This window comes from Coturnix japonica, chromosome 7 (assembly GCF_054131305.1).
Source record: "Coturnix japonica strain WE chromosome 7, WE-NBRP24, whole genome shotgun sequence".
NCBI classification, from domain to species: domain Eukaryota; kingdom Metazoa; phylum Chordata; class Aves; order Galliformes; family Phasianidae; genus Coturnix; species Coturnix japonica.
Window position 1 is genome coordinate 24,137,856 of NC_140669.1, and position 16,462 is coordinate 24,154,317.

The following is a 16,462-nucleotide window of genomic DNA, read 5'->3' on the forward strand; positions in this document are numbered from 1 at the left end:
CCACATCAGTTAACTTGATGCGTTGTCCTCATCATGAGCCAAAGGAAAGAAAAAGCAACCATCTCAACCATCTTTGAAGAAATCGCCATTAATTCTTTTTCCCCTCCCTGTGTAAGTCGTGTCCTGCCTTCCCTTTCTGTTGCTGGGACAGTCAGAGTAGATTCATTGTCAATTATTTATAGGGCTCCTGTTTGAAAACTCTTGCTGGAGTGATTCTGTCAGTGACTGCCCAGGATTCTCTTGCTGCCTGAGGAAGATGGCAAAATTGTACTGAAATCCACCAAGATGCCAGTGAGGAAACATCCTTCTGAGAAATGTAGCTGCAGTGTCTTTCTGTCTCAGAATTTATATTAAGTATTTGAACATCAAAGGAAGAAAAACAGTTTTAAACTTTTGTTGTTACAAATAAATGCTTAAAGATTAAGTTTAGAGATTTCTTTCCTAAATGCTTAAGTTTTAGGAGCCTTTATATTCTATTTATGTATATATATATTTCACTGCACTGAATATTTTGTCTAGATTAAAAACGGGAAAAGCCCAGCATAGTACAGTTGTAATCAAATTGTCATTTCGACAGTCTACAGTTGCCCTTGCAGTTGTAGTAGAACCTTTCAGATGGTATCAGGTAATACCTTCAAATGCCTTAAAAGTATTTGAGTTTAATGCTCTTCATGGGGATACTAGCCTGAATAATTCCATGGTTTCTTTCATTACTGCTGTTTTCCTGAGAGCTGTCTGCCTGGGGTGGTGAGGAAAGAGGCCACAATGGAGATGTGGAGCTGAAGTGAGCTGCATGGAGCAGTCAGATTTCTTGTCACTCGCAGGGGCACAGAAGGTGGTGATACGGTGGCAACCACGGTGGTGGGAGCTGAGGACAGCTTTAGTGCAGGCATGTATTTATATTCACCGAACAGATGTGTGACCTGTTTAGGAAAACACTTTTTGGTGTGTGTGATTGAGCAGTCCCCAGCCCGCTTTTAAATCCTATTTTTAAACTTCTTAAAATAGCTGAAAATCTGTAAAACTAAGGAAGATTTTTTTTTCCCCCTGAATCCTAAATTGCAAAGCGCAGATAAGTTAGGCCTTTAATTACCGTCCTTCATTGTAATCTAGTTAAATTAGTAACTACTGCTGTGTTTTAGGATTAAAGGGCCAGTTGTCCAAGGTATGAAGCATTTACCAGCTCCCTTTGAACTGACAGATCAGGATTTGTTCACGATAACCCGTGTCTGCTGCTGGCCCTGGTGACTGCCAGCACAGCGTGGTCTTCCTGGAAGCATGAGGGGTTTGGGGCCAGCCCAGCACGCCTAACGAAGGATGGGGGCCCTCCTCCTGTACCAAGCGTGCTGGGTCATGGACGTTGATCCTCATGGTGATGTGTGTCATTAGCAGAGGTTTAGGGAGCAGTCAGAGCCAACAAAAGGCACCTGAGCAGCTGATGGCTTTTGAGAAATATTTCCTAGCCTCTAGCCATGCTAAACAAAAATTGCCCCCACCCAGCTTAGTACTTGTTGCAGAACACTCGTCAGCGACATACCTGCTCTAGTGTTACATGCAAATCAGTTAAAACGGTATGGAGCACATAAAGCGCGCTTTGCCGTTTAATTTGGGAAGAACCATTACCCATCTCAATGAGGCTGTTGTGGCCATTCACAGCAAACTGACGCCTTTAATGTGCGCTGTGTTCTCTGGCAGCCGGTGCTGCCGATGCTGTTGGAGTTGTAACATTAAGATTTTTTTTTGTTCTGAATTCCACGTTCAGAAGCAGAATCGTGCACTGCAGCTGTTATGTGTACATTGCCTCCCATCTTCATTCGCTTTGATCCAAGTGTTGGTATGGAAAAAGATATCATTCTGTATTTCCAAATTGATTACTTTTATTTTACTTTTTTTTTTTTAATGTGAACTAATATTTTAGTTATTTTTGTTGTTGTTTTTCCATTTTAAATAGCTGGTTTTTTTTTCCTTTCTAAATCCCTGTATGAGCTCTGCTGATAGCACCTGAAAGTTTAAAAATATACCAGAATTTCAGCATTCCGCTGTTAGCGATTATTTGTATTCAAGGCTGCTGACAATGTGAAACCCTTACAAACAGTATTTGAAAGTTGTGTGTTTGTTAAATGTAATTCTTACTCTGACTCCTAAAGCTGTGAACAGTGATGTTGCTGATATCTGAGGACTTATTTAAAACATTCTATGAGTCTTTTCTGCTTGGAATAAGACTACAGAAATAATTTACAGGGTGGCTTAAGATACCGAGCAAGATCCCTGCATTGTCAGTATCGTAATCCTATTGGCAGGGCAGAGGCTGCATGTCTGAGCTGAAGATACGTTTTCAAGTGTCTGTCAAACACTAAATGAGGAGACGGTAGGGAAAAGATAAGATTGTTGTAATTTGTAGTAGATTTATGAAGAGGACTCAAGGAACTTGAGAAAAGAGTCAGGTAGCTCCAGATAAGAGTTTAAGGATGTGACTTGTTTTCTGCCTGATAGTTTAAACCCTGTACGTAATTTCGCTTTACCTGATGTCCTTATATCAGTTGGGCATGCAATATTAAGTAGATGGGCATGCAATATTAAGCAATCTGACAGTGTGTTGTTAGTAGCAATGCCAGCAAGGTAAAAAGGCTCAGAAAAAGTTTAATAAAAATAGCCCGTCAGACTGCTTTATATGAAACTGAGGTATCTCATGAAATAACCATGCACCCACTGCATGTTTGTAGGTTGGACAAAACATATCCCACTGAAATATGCTCCCTTATTTATTTCCAAAGGCACATGAGGAGATGAAAGACGCTGTTGATAGTCTGCCTCTCAAAAGTGCAGAATCTGGCCACAAATGTCTAATGAGAGACCTTTTCTTCTATCCAAACCGCGATTTGTATCAATGCATACAGATGCAGATTGCCTTATTTATCTCTCTTTTAAGATATCCTGTTTTTATTGTATTTTGTTGAGGTGCCGCAAGGTTAGTCTGCCTTTACTTATGTTTCTCTGGCACTGCACTCACTAGAAGCTGCTGACTTTGTCTACACTTGGACTGAGACTTCAGATAAGTGAGGTAACTTAAATATAACTATACCATCCTGGTAATCTAAACTCAGAGGGAGAGTTTTGTCATAAATTTTGCTGACAGTCATATACTGGAAATGAAGCTCGTCATTTTCAGAACTATAACTGAGCTATTTTTCCAAAGTAATATAAATTCATATTTTGAGCATATTTTGGTTTATATGCATTTCCATTATTTATATATTAAAATTAGATGTGCACAATTTCCAATCTTATTATTTTGAGTGGTTATTAAGAAATGTAGTTATAAATTATGAGTTCTACAATACTTCGGTGTAAAAGGTGATTTTCATAATGTCTTTTCCCAACTTACAAATAACTTTTTTGCCATAATACAAACATGCTAGCAGAGCAACATGATAGATGTCTCTTTAAGTATCGTTGTAAAAGAAAATGACTTGTATTCTGAGGCTGTGGATAGTTTATGTTGTTTTGGACCCATTTCCCAAGCAGTGATCGAAAACAGATTACAATAACAATTATACAGTCAGAAGATGCAATATCCATTTCTGCTTTAATTGAGTGAAAGAATAATAAAAACATCATTAAGAAAAATGAGGTGGACCTGTCATATACTCTACCAATTTTTAGACTTGGAGAAAATGCAGAGTAACAGAAGTATGGGCTTTTTTCTCTCTCTCTCTCTTTTTTAAGTTGAGTTTGTAGCTCAAGCTCTGGATGGTAGACTTTGTGACAGCTGCTGCGAGTGAGGATCCAGTAAGTGGGCTTGTCGCTTGACTGCTCTTGTTGAGCATTATCTGAGAGCCAGGGTTTGGCTTAACAAAGGTAATGCTTCTCTCATTGGTTTGGACCTTACTAATTATATTAATACTGTCATGGTATTGCACTGCCTTGCCGAATTGGTGGGCTCAGAGATTGCTACGAAGAGGAGGAAAGACTTCTCCTTCAGAATAAAGTGCTGTGCTACTTTGTGGGGAAAAAAGGAATCTGCTGTAATTATTTTTTCCATGGGTGATTTTTTTTAATTTTTTTTTTCTTTTTCTTTTTTTTTTTTTTTTTTTTTTTTCCCCTCCACCTCACCTAATTGTGAACCTGGTCTTTTAAACCATTAATGAGACAGGTTATTGGGTGACCCCAACGTCTCAGGCTGCTGCCCTGCACACGTTGAGGCCCTGTGCCAGGCAGCATGTGCAGCTGTGCTGCCCTTGGGATAGAACCCAGTTGTAATTGAAGGCTCAAGGCTGGGGGAACCTGGCACACAGTTTTCTCCGAAGCCGAATGCTAGAGCTGTGAGCCCAGTGTCCATTCAGCTGTACTATGCATGGAAGGAGATCCTCAATGCAGCAACCTTGTCTGTAGTCATACACCACGCAGCTTTGTAAATCAGCATTTGGAGTGGCATCCGGAAGTGATCTGGGAGCCAGCTCAGCCTTTGGAGAGCAGATGTAATCTGCTCCCTTTGGCTGACACCTCTGAGCAAGCACGTGCATTTGTAACAGCAGGAGTATCTGGTTCTCTGGTGTAGCTTAGCATGTAGTGTTGGAACTTAGCCTGCTGAGCCCCAAAAGTTTGGGTTGCTGGCTCTTAGCCAGTGAACCCAAGCATGGTAGGTTGGCCTCACTGGGTCCTTTGCACTTTCTCCCCAAAATATAGCTTACTGGCTGAACAGATCAAGTGAACTGTGTAGCTGAGACGGGGGATATGTCTGTTGACTCTTGTGAATATTCCTGAAAGGAGGATCTTTCAAAGGAAGAGTTGTCAAATGTATGTATCTTATTTGTGAAAACCTGGGTTGTTTCCCACACAGCCTGTTATCTTCACTTGAAAAAGAAGGAATCTGGGGATGCCACTCCAAGTTCTCTTTCCACAGGGCTGTGAGATGTGGACAATGAAGTTGTAATTTAAGATTGAGCCTAGATCCCATTCTTGCTCCTCAGCATGGTAAACCATAGATGCACACTCAGTGAAGACATGCAGCATGTTGAGTGGGGGAAGGGGAGGCTACATGCTTCCCAGAGCAGGCTTCTAGAACGTGGCTTCTATGTCTTCTTTAGTTATGGGTTCTCTCTTCCATTCACTCTCCTGAAGATCTGACAGTGGCTTCTGAGGTTCCCTCGTACCAAACAACTACCGTCTGGTAATGATGTTGCTGTAGCATTAGTTGAACTCCTTGCTGAAAGCACAGCAGGATGAAGGGCTCTGTCAGTAACCACTGGGTTTGGTGGCAGTTACTCTTAGACAGTGTGTAATGTTGTTTATCCTACCTTCTGCTTCTAATTTTTGTCCGTAAATGGTTCTGCTGTATGTAGTTTAAAAATGAGCTTTTCTAATGCTACCAGTGTCTAAAAGACATAAGAGAAAGACGCGATGATTACGGATCTACTGAGCTTGTCTTACAGCAGGAACAGCCTGTAAAAGGACTTGAGGAGGGAGATGTAGCTGCAGTCTCAGTAAGCTATTCATCTGGTAACATGAAGGAGGATGATAGTATTTCCTCTTGTCAGGGGTTGTTCACAGAGGAATGGACGTGAAGGGGAAAAGATCTTGCTGGCGAGTCCCAATGGAGATCCCACAGCAGGCCCGAGCATGCTGCACAGCTCTTCTCCAGAAATAAAACCTCAAACCAGCTCCAAAAGCTTTTCTGTTACATTCCAGGGGACTTATCCTGGTACCAGGAGACTAGTTAATAGAACCTTCATTAAAATGCTTTTGCTCAAAGATGTTTTTCTTTTTGCTTTAAAAATTATATAATACGGTGGCATCTGCTAGCACCACCAGTTAAGGGCTTATTAGTGGTTTCAGTTTTCAGGGTTTTAAAATGTTGGTCATTAAAATTAATTCTGGGTGGAACTCGGCTTAAAAAGTCTTATCCCCCTCGCCTTTTATTTTATTTTATTTTTTGTTTTTGAAGTTGAGGGAAAAAAAACAAGAAAAAACAGACCCCCAAACTAAGCAACAAGAACCAAACCAACAAACCCTTCTGAACCCTAAACTTGTTTTTAAGTCACATAAACCAAAACTTAAAACTTATAGAAAATTAATGGCTTTAGAGGACTAGAAAAAAGAAAAAAAGGCCAGCTTAATTTGAAAGGGTTTCCTTCACTGGTTTTGAATGAAATCAGTATATTTTCCATTAGTTCATATTATAAATTACTGCTGCAGGGTATTTTTTCTTCTTGTTTTAAGTGGGAGACGCGTAGAAGCAACTGAGCTGTTTTATTTAGGAAAAATGTAGCAGTAGCGTCTTTGCCTTTCAGTGTGAATTGGAAGGACTGTGCATGGTTCTTGGTGAGCACACAGGCCTGGTGCTGGCATAAGCTCTTTTGTTTGTGTTTGGGGCTGCCTGGCAGGGAACTTTGAGCTGGAGCAACGGGACCGTTGGCTGTGCCTTCTTCTGTCTTGAGCTCCTGTAAAACAGTGTTTTGACGTCCGCATTCTCCTTTACTGCTCATTTTGGTGGCCGAGTGGAGAACTGGATGTGCTTTGTTCTCCTGTTTAATTGCTTCTGCCTCCTGACTGCTCTGCTGCAGTCTTAGCCTTGCCTGGCTTAACCATTCTGCATCAGAGAGATGCACTCGATGCTCAAGCAGCTACTCTTCTCTTAGACCCAGGCAGGGTGGCAGGTCTGAGCTGACACTGAGTTACTGTAACTATTTCAGCAGAGGTAGGGAGCTGCCAGGAGCAGCTGTGCCACTGTCGGTAGCAAAAGGCCTCATATCCCTTGACTACCGATTCTGTCCCAGGCACACAGCTGGAAAGGCTGTACTACAGGTAAATATTCCATGTCCCCCTTTATTTCTCATTTCTCCTTAGTTTAAACACATGCTCTCAATGCTGCACTTTTTAAAAAAAAAAAAAGAAATCTGAGTATTATCAAATCAACTTACGAGTTTCATAATATGTTTCTGTGGTGGGATAGTGGCCTGGAATATTTTGTGTCAAACAGTAAAGCTGTTATTTCAGCTCAGGGAAAGATTCTTTGGCGAGTTTAGCTGTCAGAAGCACAGAAGCAGGGGACATCTGCAGAGATGTTAGTGACTTCTTTATAAAATTTCCGGAGAGCCGGGGTAGTTGTGATGGTTGGTGACTGAAGCCACAGAAAGGACTGGAAGCTGAAGAAGGATGTAAATAATATCTTGTGGTTTGCATTCACCATTGGCTAAAATATAATATGTAGAAATGCATTTCCTGCCTACAGATTTATTGAATATTTAAAGCCAGAAAAAATAACAGAGGAGGAGAAAGATATTGTCCTTAGTTTATTTCCTCTGGCCCTCCTCAGACGAAAACTTCTACAATGTAATATTATTTAACATGATTTTTTATTTGTTTGTTTCTTTGACAAACATTGTATTAAAATCATCTGTGGGCTGAGTTCTTCTTTACTAAATTGCATCCTGGAACAAATTATTTGCAACAGGCTTATAAACCCTCAAAGAGTAGGAGTTTAACAGCATCACATTACTGCTTGTGTACAGAATCAGATATCCCGTGTTTTGTCTAGAACACATTGGAGAGCAGAGGATTAGCAAGAAGCAGGATTCTTCTCTCTGAACAAAACTTCTTATTATAATGAGATGCTTGGCACTTCTTTTTTTTGTTGTTGTTGTTTAGGACTGCACATCTGTGAAGGTGCTGGTGTTGCCTCTGATATTTGACATACAGATTTCCCACAGGCCTCCTGTCATTGTGCACACTGAGCTTTCTTCGTGTCTTTCCAAGTGCTTAGTGACAAACAACTGCAAAGTAACTCCTCTAGTCCCCAGTAAAAAAGATTTATGGTGGAAGAATTCCCAGCCTCATAATGAGACTGTTGTAAGTTGGTGCTGTATATGTAGGAGGCTGAAATACTGTCCATTTACCCAAACTATGCATTTATTGCGAGATTGGTGCAAACTGCATGTATTTTGTCCAAGTTAATTATATTTAACATTTATGAAGTGGCTTGAAAGTGAGCTTTAATGGATGTGAGTGACTCTTGTTGGTATGTGTGAGCTCCATCTCATCTTCCTCTTTGCTGGACTGCACGGATGCAGGCTGTACCCAGGGTCTGCTTCAAGCCTGATCTTTCCCAAGTGTGAACGGTCGTATGTGTATGTGGGAATGGCACAGACGTGCCTGTTCAGCCTGTCACCGTGCATCCTGTATCTGCAGACCTTATTTGGACTCTGCAGGATTTTCTGGGTTAGATCTCACATTACCACCAGCTAGAGCTGTGCTGTGATTTCAGTGTTGAGATCAGAACAGAACTGTTTTTTCAAATACTTTCTGGTTTCCTTTCTCTTGAGGGGAGAAAAAAATAAGGGAATGCAGTTGATCTTATAACTTTTTCTTCCCTCGTTGTATGTTTGTTCATCTAGGTGAGCCCCTGATTTCTGCGTTACGCACTAAACTCTCATCTCTGTAAGCTACAAACCCTGATCCCTCTATTGAAAAAGTGGCACCCTGAAGCTTCACTTTATTTATTTTTTCTTTGTGATGCTGTTCAGTTTTTCAGAATCTAAGTAATAATAATAGAAATATTCATGTTGTACTCGGACGTGGGGTGGACGTCCTTCATGCAGAAACAAAGGTATTTCTGAATAACTAAGGCTGTCCAACTCGTCTGCTTTTTGCCTTTTCAGTTAGAGGGGCAGGATGTTGGGAGGAGAACTGGCGAGCCTTTCCTGTGTCATGTGGGTACTGATTTCTCTCTTTAAAGCGACTTTCTCAGTTTAGGTTCATTTTTCAAATTTGTTTAGAAGAAAGGGAAATAGAGCTGAGTACCAAGTCAGTGTATTTAAGGTCAGCTCTATACCAGTGCAAACGGATATAAATAAATGCACTGTTTTCCTGCCACTGACATTTGTTGAATGAACTGTTCTCGCCTGAAGAAAAAGCAGGACCAGGTTAGATTTGGGGACTTCTGTGGTTTGATTGCTTCCTGTGGCTACTGTCAGTTGTGTAAGCATGTTTGATTGTTAAATGTGTGGAATCTTCACCCAAATAATTTCCTCAAGAAGACCCATGCTTTAGTAGCAGAGCCACAGTCTGTTGCAGGGAAGGGCCTTCGTATGTGGAAGCCCAGGTGAGATTGCTGGTATTCTAGTGTTTTGGAGGCATTCAGGATTGAGTCTCATAGATCAAGTGCAAACGGAAAATGCAATGGGTAGTCAGGAGTGTGGAACAACCTGCTTTTAGCATGTGCATGAGATTTTTAGTCATCTTAGCATCCTTCAGAGTTTTTTTACTTCTTTATTTTTCACTCTGGACTTGGCGGTACATGTGTAAATGAACACTTGTGGATGCTGCTTGCTTTTTCCTGGGCTTGATTTCTCTCCCTTTCCCCGCCCCCCCCCCCCCCCCACTGGAATGATTAGCTTAGAGAATGACCATGATTAGCTTAGAGAATGACCCGTGGTACAGTCACTGCAAGGGAAGTGTTTTCTGCATACAGTAATGAAGAGTTTTCGGTAGTTAATGAATTTTTGAATAAATGTCCTGATTTCCCAACCATATAAACTTGCTTTGTTTTGGAGAGAGATTACTCTGTGTGTGTGTCTCTGTTAAAAAAAACAACAATCAAAAACCCCGAGCATAACGGCAACAACACAAACTTTATTTTCCACTTTCTTCATTTGATAAAAATCTCTCCACTGTAAAATGATTTCCTTTGGGTTTGACACCACCATTTGATCTCAGTTTTTAATAATTTTGGTGGGTTTCACTCCCAGAAGAAAACATGCTTGTGCTATGAAGTATTCCCACTAGAAATCTGGGAAGTCTTAAATCCTTGTGTTACTCAGGGCTAAGAACTGGCTTCTTTATTAATTCTCTGCTAGACAACCCCTGTACAGTAAATCTTTCCATAACACCATGCTGTTGAAATTAATCAAGCTGATGTTTGGAAATTGTTCAAATTAGATTAAATTAAATAACACCTAGATGGTGCTCACAACTTGTGCTGATGGAAACAGATTTTAATCTAAAAAGACACAAATTTTATTGGTGCCTCTTCTTATTGGTTGATCTTCATATTACGCTTATTAGGATGAACAAGCACAGCTTCCAATTTAATGGCCAGTAGAAGTGGGTGGCTGTAATATTTTAACCTCCACTACAGCTTTTCTGTCGCCTTTTCTCTTCTGGTTTAGGTGTTGTGGTCATGTGGAAGTTGGTGATGTGTACAAGTTTGACTGCTGGTAGTGTCACCTTTATTTCTCACTCTGAAGCACTGGATGAAGTATATTATTTGAAAATGAACAAAAAAAAACCCAAAAATTCAATGCAGAATTTCTTAAAGATCTTCCCTGTCCTGTCCTTTAGTTGGCTATTAGAAATTAACAGTTTTGTGCTTGCAAATCTTGCAGCCAAAAGTGTTCTCCAGGGAGCTGCTTGACTTCAGTCTGGTAATATTTTTAACTGGCTTCAAGCTTTTGTTTAGTGAATATTTTGTGTGGTGGAGTGTCCAGAGTTTTCACTTCTTAGACAGTGTACCTGCTTCCGTTTTCTTCATTTATGGAATGAATTACTCCATGGGAAAATAAAACTACAGAGTGAAACTAGCAAGAAGGAGAAAATGTGCATTTGAGCACAAGTCTCTCTGCATATTTAATTGCTTCTTGATTTCTTTGCTGCTTAGATGAGTCTCAACTAAAAGAAATGCAACCAAATTCATGCAGCCTTCTCTGTACAACACAAGTTCTCTATGAAAGCAACTGCAGGGCTTAACTCCCACTTCTGATTTGTTTTAAAAGTATTTGGTAGACAGAGGTACCGATCACCACCAGCCATCTGTTCTTCTGGAAACACTTTGTGTTCCCTTCCACGGAATACGGGGAATTCTTGTGCATAGGTATTCTTTTAAAAGGTTTTATGTCGTCTTATTTTATGTTCCTCTAACACTTAATGCTGTCTATATGGGATTCAAAGCACTGACAGAAGCGCTGAGGAGCTGTTTCTAAGTCAGCCTAATGAAATAATATCAAGTAGAAAAAGTCTTTTGGATAATTTGTAATCGTTACTGATGTTCTGTGTGCAATTCAGCGTTGTGCTCCTCCTTTGAGAAAACAAATGTTTTCTTTTTAGCCCTCAGATTACCCCTGGATTTTTCCATGTGTGAAAATGAATGCCGTATGCTATCCACCATGAGTTATACCGCATCATTCACTAAAGCATCTCTCTAAAGCTGGGAGAGCAAACGTACAAGAGTTTTGCTCAAAAGGGATCTCAGCCTTTTTTGTGTGTACGTGTGAAGAGGGAGGATGACTAGTTCTGGCTGCTCAAGCACTAGAGAAAAGAGCTGAGGGCTTTCAGGATTTATGAGTTAGGCTTTTCTTACTGCACGCAAGGCTTCATTCTGGATGCTTGGTCTCCTGCTCTCTTGAGTATCACTGTAAATTGTTCAACTGGAATGATGATGAGGATGGTCTGGCTTGCATCCCTCTTCTGTAAGGGTCCTGTAGTGAGGTGGAGGTTCCATTTATTGTAAGACATCGTGCATACTGGTGTGTAAAGACTGTTGGTTTTAGCTGCAGGTGGTTTTCCTTCAGATTTTCATGTACCAGAGGTATGTTAATTTAGATTCAGATAATATCAAGGAACAGAGAAGTTCATGGTAATAAATCCATTTGAGATGTTATAGCTTAACTCTTTCCAGTGCAAAATAGAGAGCAGACCAGATGAGATTTCCTTGGAGTGAGGTTTGCTTTGAAAGAAGTTGGATTTCTCTTGTTTTCTAGGAAAGGAAAATTGATTTTAGGACTCCATCCACAGCAGAGGCATAGCAACTTGTTAGCAGTGGCAGATGTGGTAACCTGCCCTTTGTTCTCTCTTTTTAAAGTACTAATGGCAGCTTATTGTCAGTTTTGCTGGGTCATTGAGCTTAGAGCTATTTTTACAAAAGCTGTATCTGTAGCAGTGCTCCTGCAATCCTGGATGACCCAAATGGGCCATTTAGAAAATAATTATGGGCAAGCTTCCTGCAAGTCTATTGAGCCATCCATACAGTGGTGTTGTGACAAGAGCATTTCTACCATCTGAGATCCTGTTTGAGCTAAGACTGTAAGTTTTGGGCATACATTCGATGTGCTGAAAAGGTGGAAAGACAGTTCAGCGACTAGGAAAGCAGGCTGCAGGAGGATGGAAGATGCTGTGGCATTCCTCTCATCAGTTTGCATTCACCCACTTACGCTGTCTTGCCAAGATGTGATTTACACAACCAATATTGCAGTCTTAGCATTTGGCCAATTATCTCTCTTTTTTTTTTTTTTTGTTGAGACATTAATAGCCCCATCAGAAATGCTCTGACAGGCCTTATGTTCGGTGGGAGGGCATGTTTGTTGCTTACAGGGGTTAAATTTCATTTTAACTAGTTAAATGATTTATGGACAAACAATTTGGCTTTTAACCTTGGAAAGGAATAACAATTTTGTCATTGACTGCAGTGAGAACAGAATCAGCCCCGCTCTTTTCAGAAAAGCACACAGGGAGATTTTTCACTGTATGTTCCTGAGTGTGTTAAAATCTGTTTACTTGAACTTGCAAAATGCATTAGTTTATCTCAGCATCGGTGCTAGAGAGGGAGCAGCATCGACATGATGCTGTAACCTACTTACCCATTAATAAAGATGTGATTTAAAGCAGAATGCTAAAACCTATGAACTGCGTGTCTGGGCTTGTAGCTACTGCTGGTCTGCAGTTAGAATGTCCAACTGGGAGCTAATCCCTGCCAGCTACGGCAGTAAATGATAAATGTGTATCTAAAATACATTTTAAGTAAATCTCATCTCTGCAAATTCAGGCCAGGAGGATTCAAGTCCCTTAGCAGGTGTTACTGCTGTGACTGTATCTATTTCTGGGCAGAGTGATTCCTTCTAAAGGGGTATTTGACGACTGGTTTGCAGATACTAGAACTGCTGATAGATGATCTTAATTAATCGGCTTTGTATAGAAGGAGAACCAAAATGTGGCTTTCTCCTCTCTTTCCCTTATGAAGACTGGGGTCCAGGAATGCAGTGATCTGTATCTATCCTTTTATGAATATTTTCATAATAATTATTTCCATATTCTCTACATGAAATTGTCATATTTGTTTCTGAAAAACAGGATTAAAAAGTAAACTAGTAGACTTTGAGGCAAACCCTACATAGCACATTTTGGGAATAGCTTTAAGCTTAGATTAGTCTTTCCCTTAGTATTTCATAGCTTATTTAAGGGCTAATGAATTATACTTATCCAATTAATAAAATTATGTTGCTGGAGGTAATGATTGTTTTCTTCTGCCACGCACTGCATGGCCTATAGCAAATGATGGAAATAGATGTTCCAGCTCAGTAAGTTTTCTGTGTTTTCCTTTCATGCTTTTCCCTCCATGCAGACATGCAGTACTAAGAGGCTGTGTTCCACAGATCAGTTTGTTTCTGGCCTGTCTGTACTATGGGATCCCTTTAAGTTCATGCCCCACAGTTTGTTACCAGAGATGGCTTGATCTTGTTACCACAAAAGTAAATTTACAATAAAAGAGAATGGAATTAAATCCAGAACACTCACTGAGGTTTTTACTTCTGTGATTCACCCTCATCCTTGATCCTAATTCTGAGAGCTGTTCTCACTCTGTTCATACAGTAAGAGGGAGAATACTGTTGGCTTCTCCGGGGCTGCTGGTCCATTAGCTGCCACCAAAGTAATCATTTTCAGCAAAGTCTATGCAAGAGTGTTTACTTTGCAGAACGAGTAGGATGGCCACGGTCTGGAAATGTGTGAATTAACCTAGTCAGTCCAAGAAGTGCATATGGGACTAGCCACAAACAATATCTCCATGACATTCACTGTGCGGAGAGAATCAGAACAGTGGTGTTTACATGTCAGGTTTTCAGATGTCTGAGCGTGGAGAAGCCCTGACCTGCAAGAATAGGACATTCAAGGAACTGTGTGAAATTTATTCAGTATTAAAAAAAATCTTAGTAGAAAAATCTCATTTGTCCTCAAGCTGACTGTTATTTTGTTCCTAAATTGTATTCTCTGGGGCCTTTAGTGTGGTTTGTAAATGAGTCAAGTGACGAGACTTCAGTATTTCCCTTGGAAAGAAAACAACAGCTATCCCCTGGGGAAGAAAGGCCGATAACCACTCACGATGAGCCTTCTAGGAGGTGTTTTAAATTAAAGCTTTTATCAGAGATGTGTGACGCGCTTCATGTTCGTCTCTCACAGACTTCTTTTTTTTTTTTTTTTCATCTAGGTTTGATGATTCCAGTCTTTTGTGTGGTGGAGCAGTCGGATGCCTCTCTTGAATATGATAATCGAGAAGAGCATGCTGAGTTCGTTCTGGTTCGCAAAGATGTGCTCTTTAGCCAGCTGGTGGAGACAGCGCTCCTGGCTCTGGGGTATTCCCACAGCTCTGCGGCTCAGGCACAAGGTATTCACTAAAGTTCTTTTTCCTCTTCTCTGTGCTGACAAAATAGTGCACCTGAGGCTGCTCAGTGCAAGGAGAAAGCAAGAAGATCGGTGGCAAATCTTTTAAGTGTTTTAATCGGATGTATTGATTACTTAAACTAGGTGTAGAACGACACCTGCCATGTTAGCCTGCCTAGAAAGCATTAGCTGGATCTTGCTGAAATACAGTGATAATGATCAGTCGGTGTATTCAGGATACATTTGTTCTGTGTCTCAAGGCAGGTTGCTGCTTTGAGGAAATCAGCGCAGAAGAGCAGGGTAGAGCATCTAAGTGTAGCGTTAGATATGCTGGTAATTCTCTTTCTATCAGAGTCATTTTGAACAGCGTGTTATAATGTTTCACTTCTGAAGCAGTGTATTGAATATAATAGGGTTATATATGCGTGTTCTCTCAAGGGCCAATAGCAATACTGTGAAATGTGCAAACTGATTTTTGTTTCTGCTTGTCTGCGACACTGCTGCAGAGTGCTTTGTAAATCTCTACCATTCCTGCTATTTGAAAGTGATTCTCCGGAAGGAGCAAAATCTTAACATTAATACAGCTTTCCTCTCTATACCCAAAATATCAGCACAAAACCTAAAACTGTATTAATAGGGGAGACAGGCAGGAGGTGGGGGAGCGGGTGAAATCTTTCCAAAATGAACTTCACATTTCATGTAACTTCTTTGCTGAGGAGATTATTTCATTGTTTTCTCTTTTGGATGAGAAGCCTGTGATTTTGTTTCATCCTCATGTCGTCAATTGGACCCCTGCAGTTTAGGGTAGTATAACAGTAGCTTTGCCTGGGGATTTGGATTTTATCTGTTGGTTTTGGTCACTTTGCATAGCTAGGAATTTGAATGTGCAAACAGAGGGAGCAGTGGTAGTGCTGAATGCAGGAGTTCCAGGCAGGGGTTAGTAGCGCAGCACTCTGCACAAACTTCTCTCCAAGCAGGGTGATAATGATTCATTTCCTCTGTCAGCCTCTCTGCTCTGTGAGAGAGGCTCAGGATCTGCTTACGGGCAGAGCTTATGCGCAGATCTAATGTGTTTATTTATTTACACAATACAGCAATAACAGAGTATATATAAGAAGGTAGTTGTTTTGGCTTTTAACATAAAACATTTCATGTCGTTTTAGGGATGCTTCCCCCCCCCAGTAAATGTAAAAGGTCAGTGTATCCCACTGTTTCCATCCTGGTGAGCCAGCTTCCTGTTTGACAGCACTATCCATCTCAGTTAACACAGTTGCTCAACATGTTGTGAGCTCACATGTGGAACACACTGCATTCAGTGGCCAAGATTTCAGTCTTGGCACTTATGAAGGGGAATGGGCTTTGCAGGAAACCTGCTCTGAGTAGGCATGCCACTCAGTGCAGTGATCCACACTGACTGAGCATCTCACTTGGGGAACCTTGCATTTGCAGCATCTCTCTGCTGTGAGAATACCAAGGAGTAGAGACAGATTGAATCACAAATTAGTCACTGTGCAGGGAGGAAACGGCCACTGCGTTTTTAAACTACAGACTTCGACAGGGAGCAGGTTCAGCTAGTAATCTGTCATTTGGTGTTGCGCTCAAATAACTCGTCTATAAAATCAAAGTTGAACCTCTAATTGTTTCAATTAGTCTGAAAGAAAAGATTTCACCATTTGTCTTTAAGAGATTAATTGCCTTCCACTAGAAAACATCAGGTGCTATAATATTTAGAAGTGACGGAAATTACTTCAAAAATCTGTCAGGAATGAAATCTCTCCCTTGGTCAGTGTGTTTACCTTCACACCTAAGGACGAGTTCTCTGAAGTCTTTTATACTTCCTGGGCGAGTACTGTAGGACATGCTGCTTTTAATGTACAAAACTGAAGTGTGCAGCATGTTCTGAAGCAACTTGTTTCTGTGCTACTGTCTGCAAGCAGAGAGATGAGGTCCAGGCAGAGACAAAGTGCTGGCATGGATATCTGAGACTGGCTAGTTTTGTGAGGAAAATTCTGGAATGTTGGGCTATTATCTGTCAAGA

The 16,462-nt window shown here is 40.8% G+C and overlaps 1 protein-coding gene across 6 annotated transcripts in view; it reads left to right on the forward strand.

The window, feature by feature from the left end:
* SATB2 (SATB homeobox 2) overlaps positions 1-16,462 on the forward strand; it is a 124,948-nt gene that overhangs the window by 7,494 nt on the left and 100,992 nt on the right. For all 6 annotated transcript variants that reach the window (XM_015868181.3, XM_015868185.3, XM_085553393.1 and 3 more), the window contains exon 3: positions 14,252-14,428. In XM_015868181.3, the coding sequence (XP_015723667.2) occupies positions 14,252-14,428 (177 nt within the window). The remainder of the gene's footprint in view (positions 1-14,251; positions 14,429-16,462) is intronic.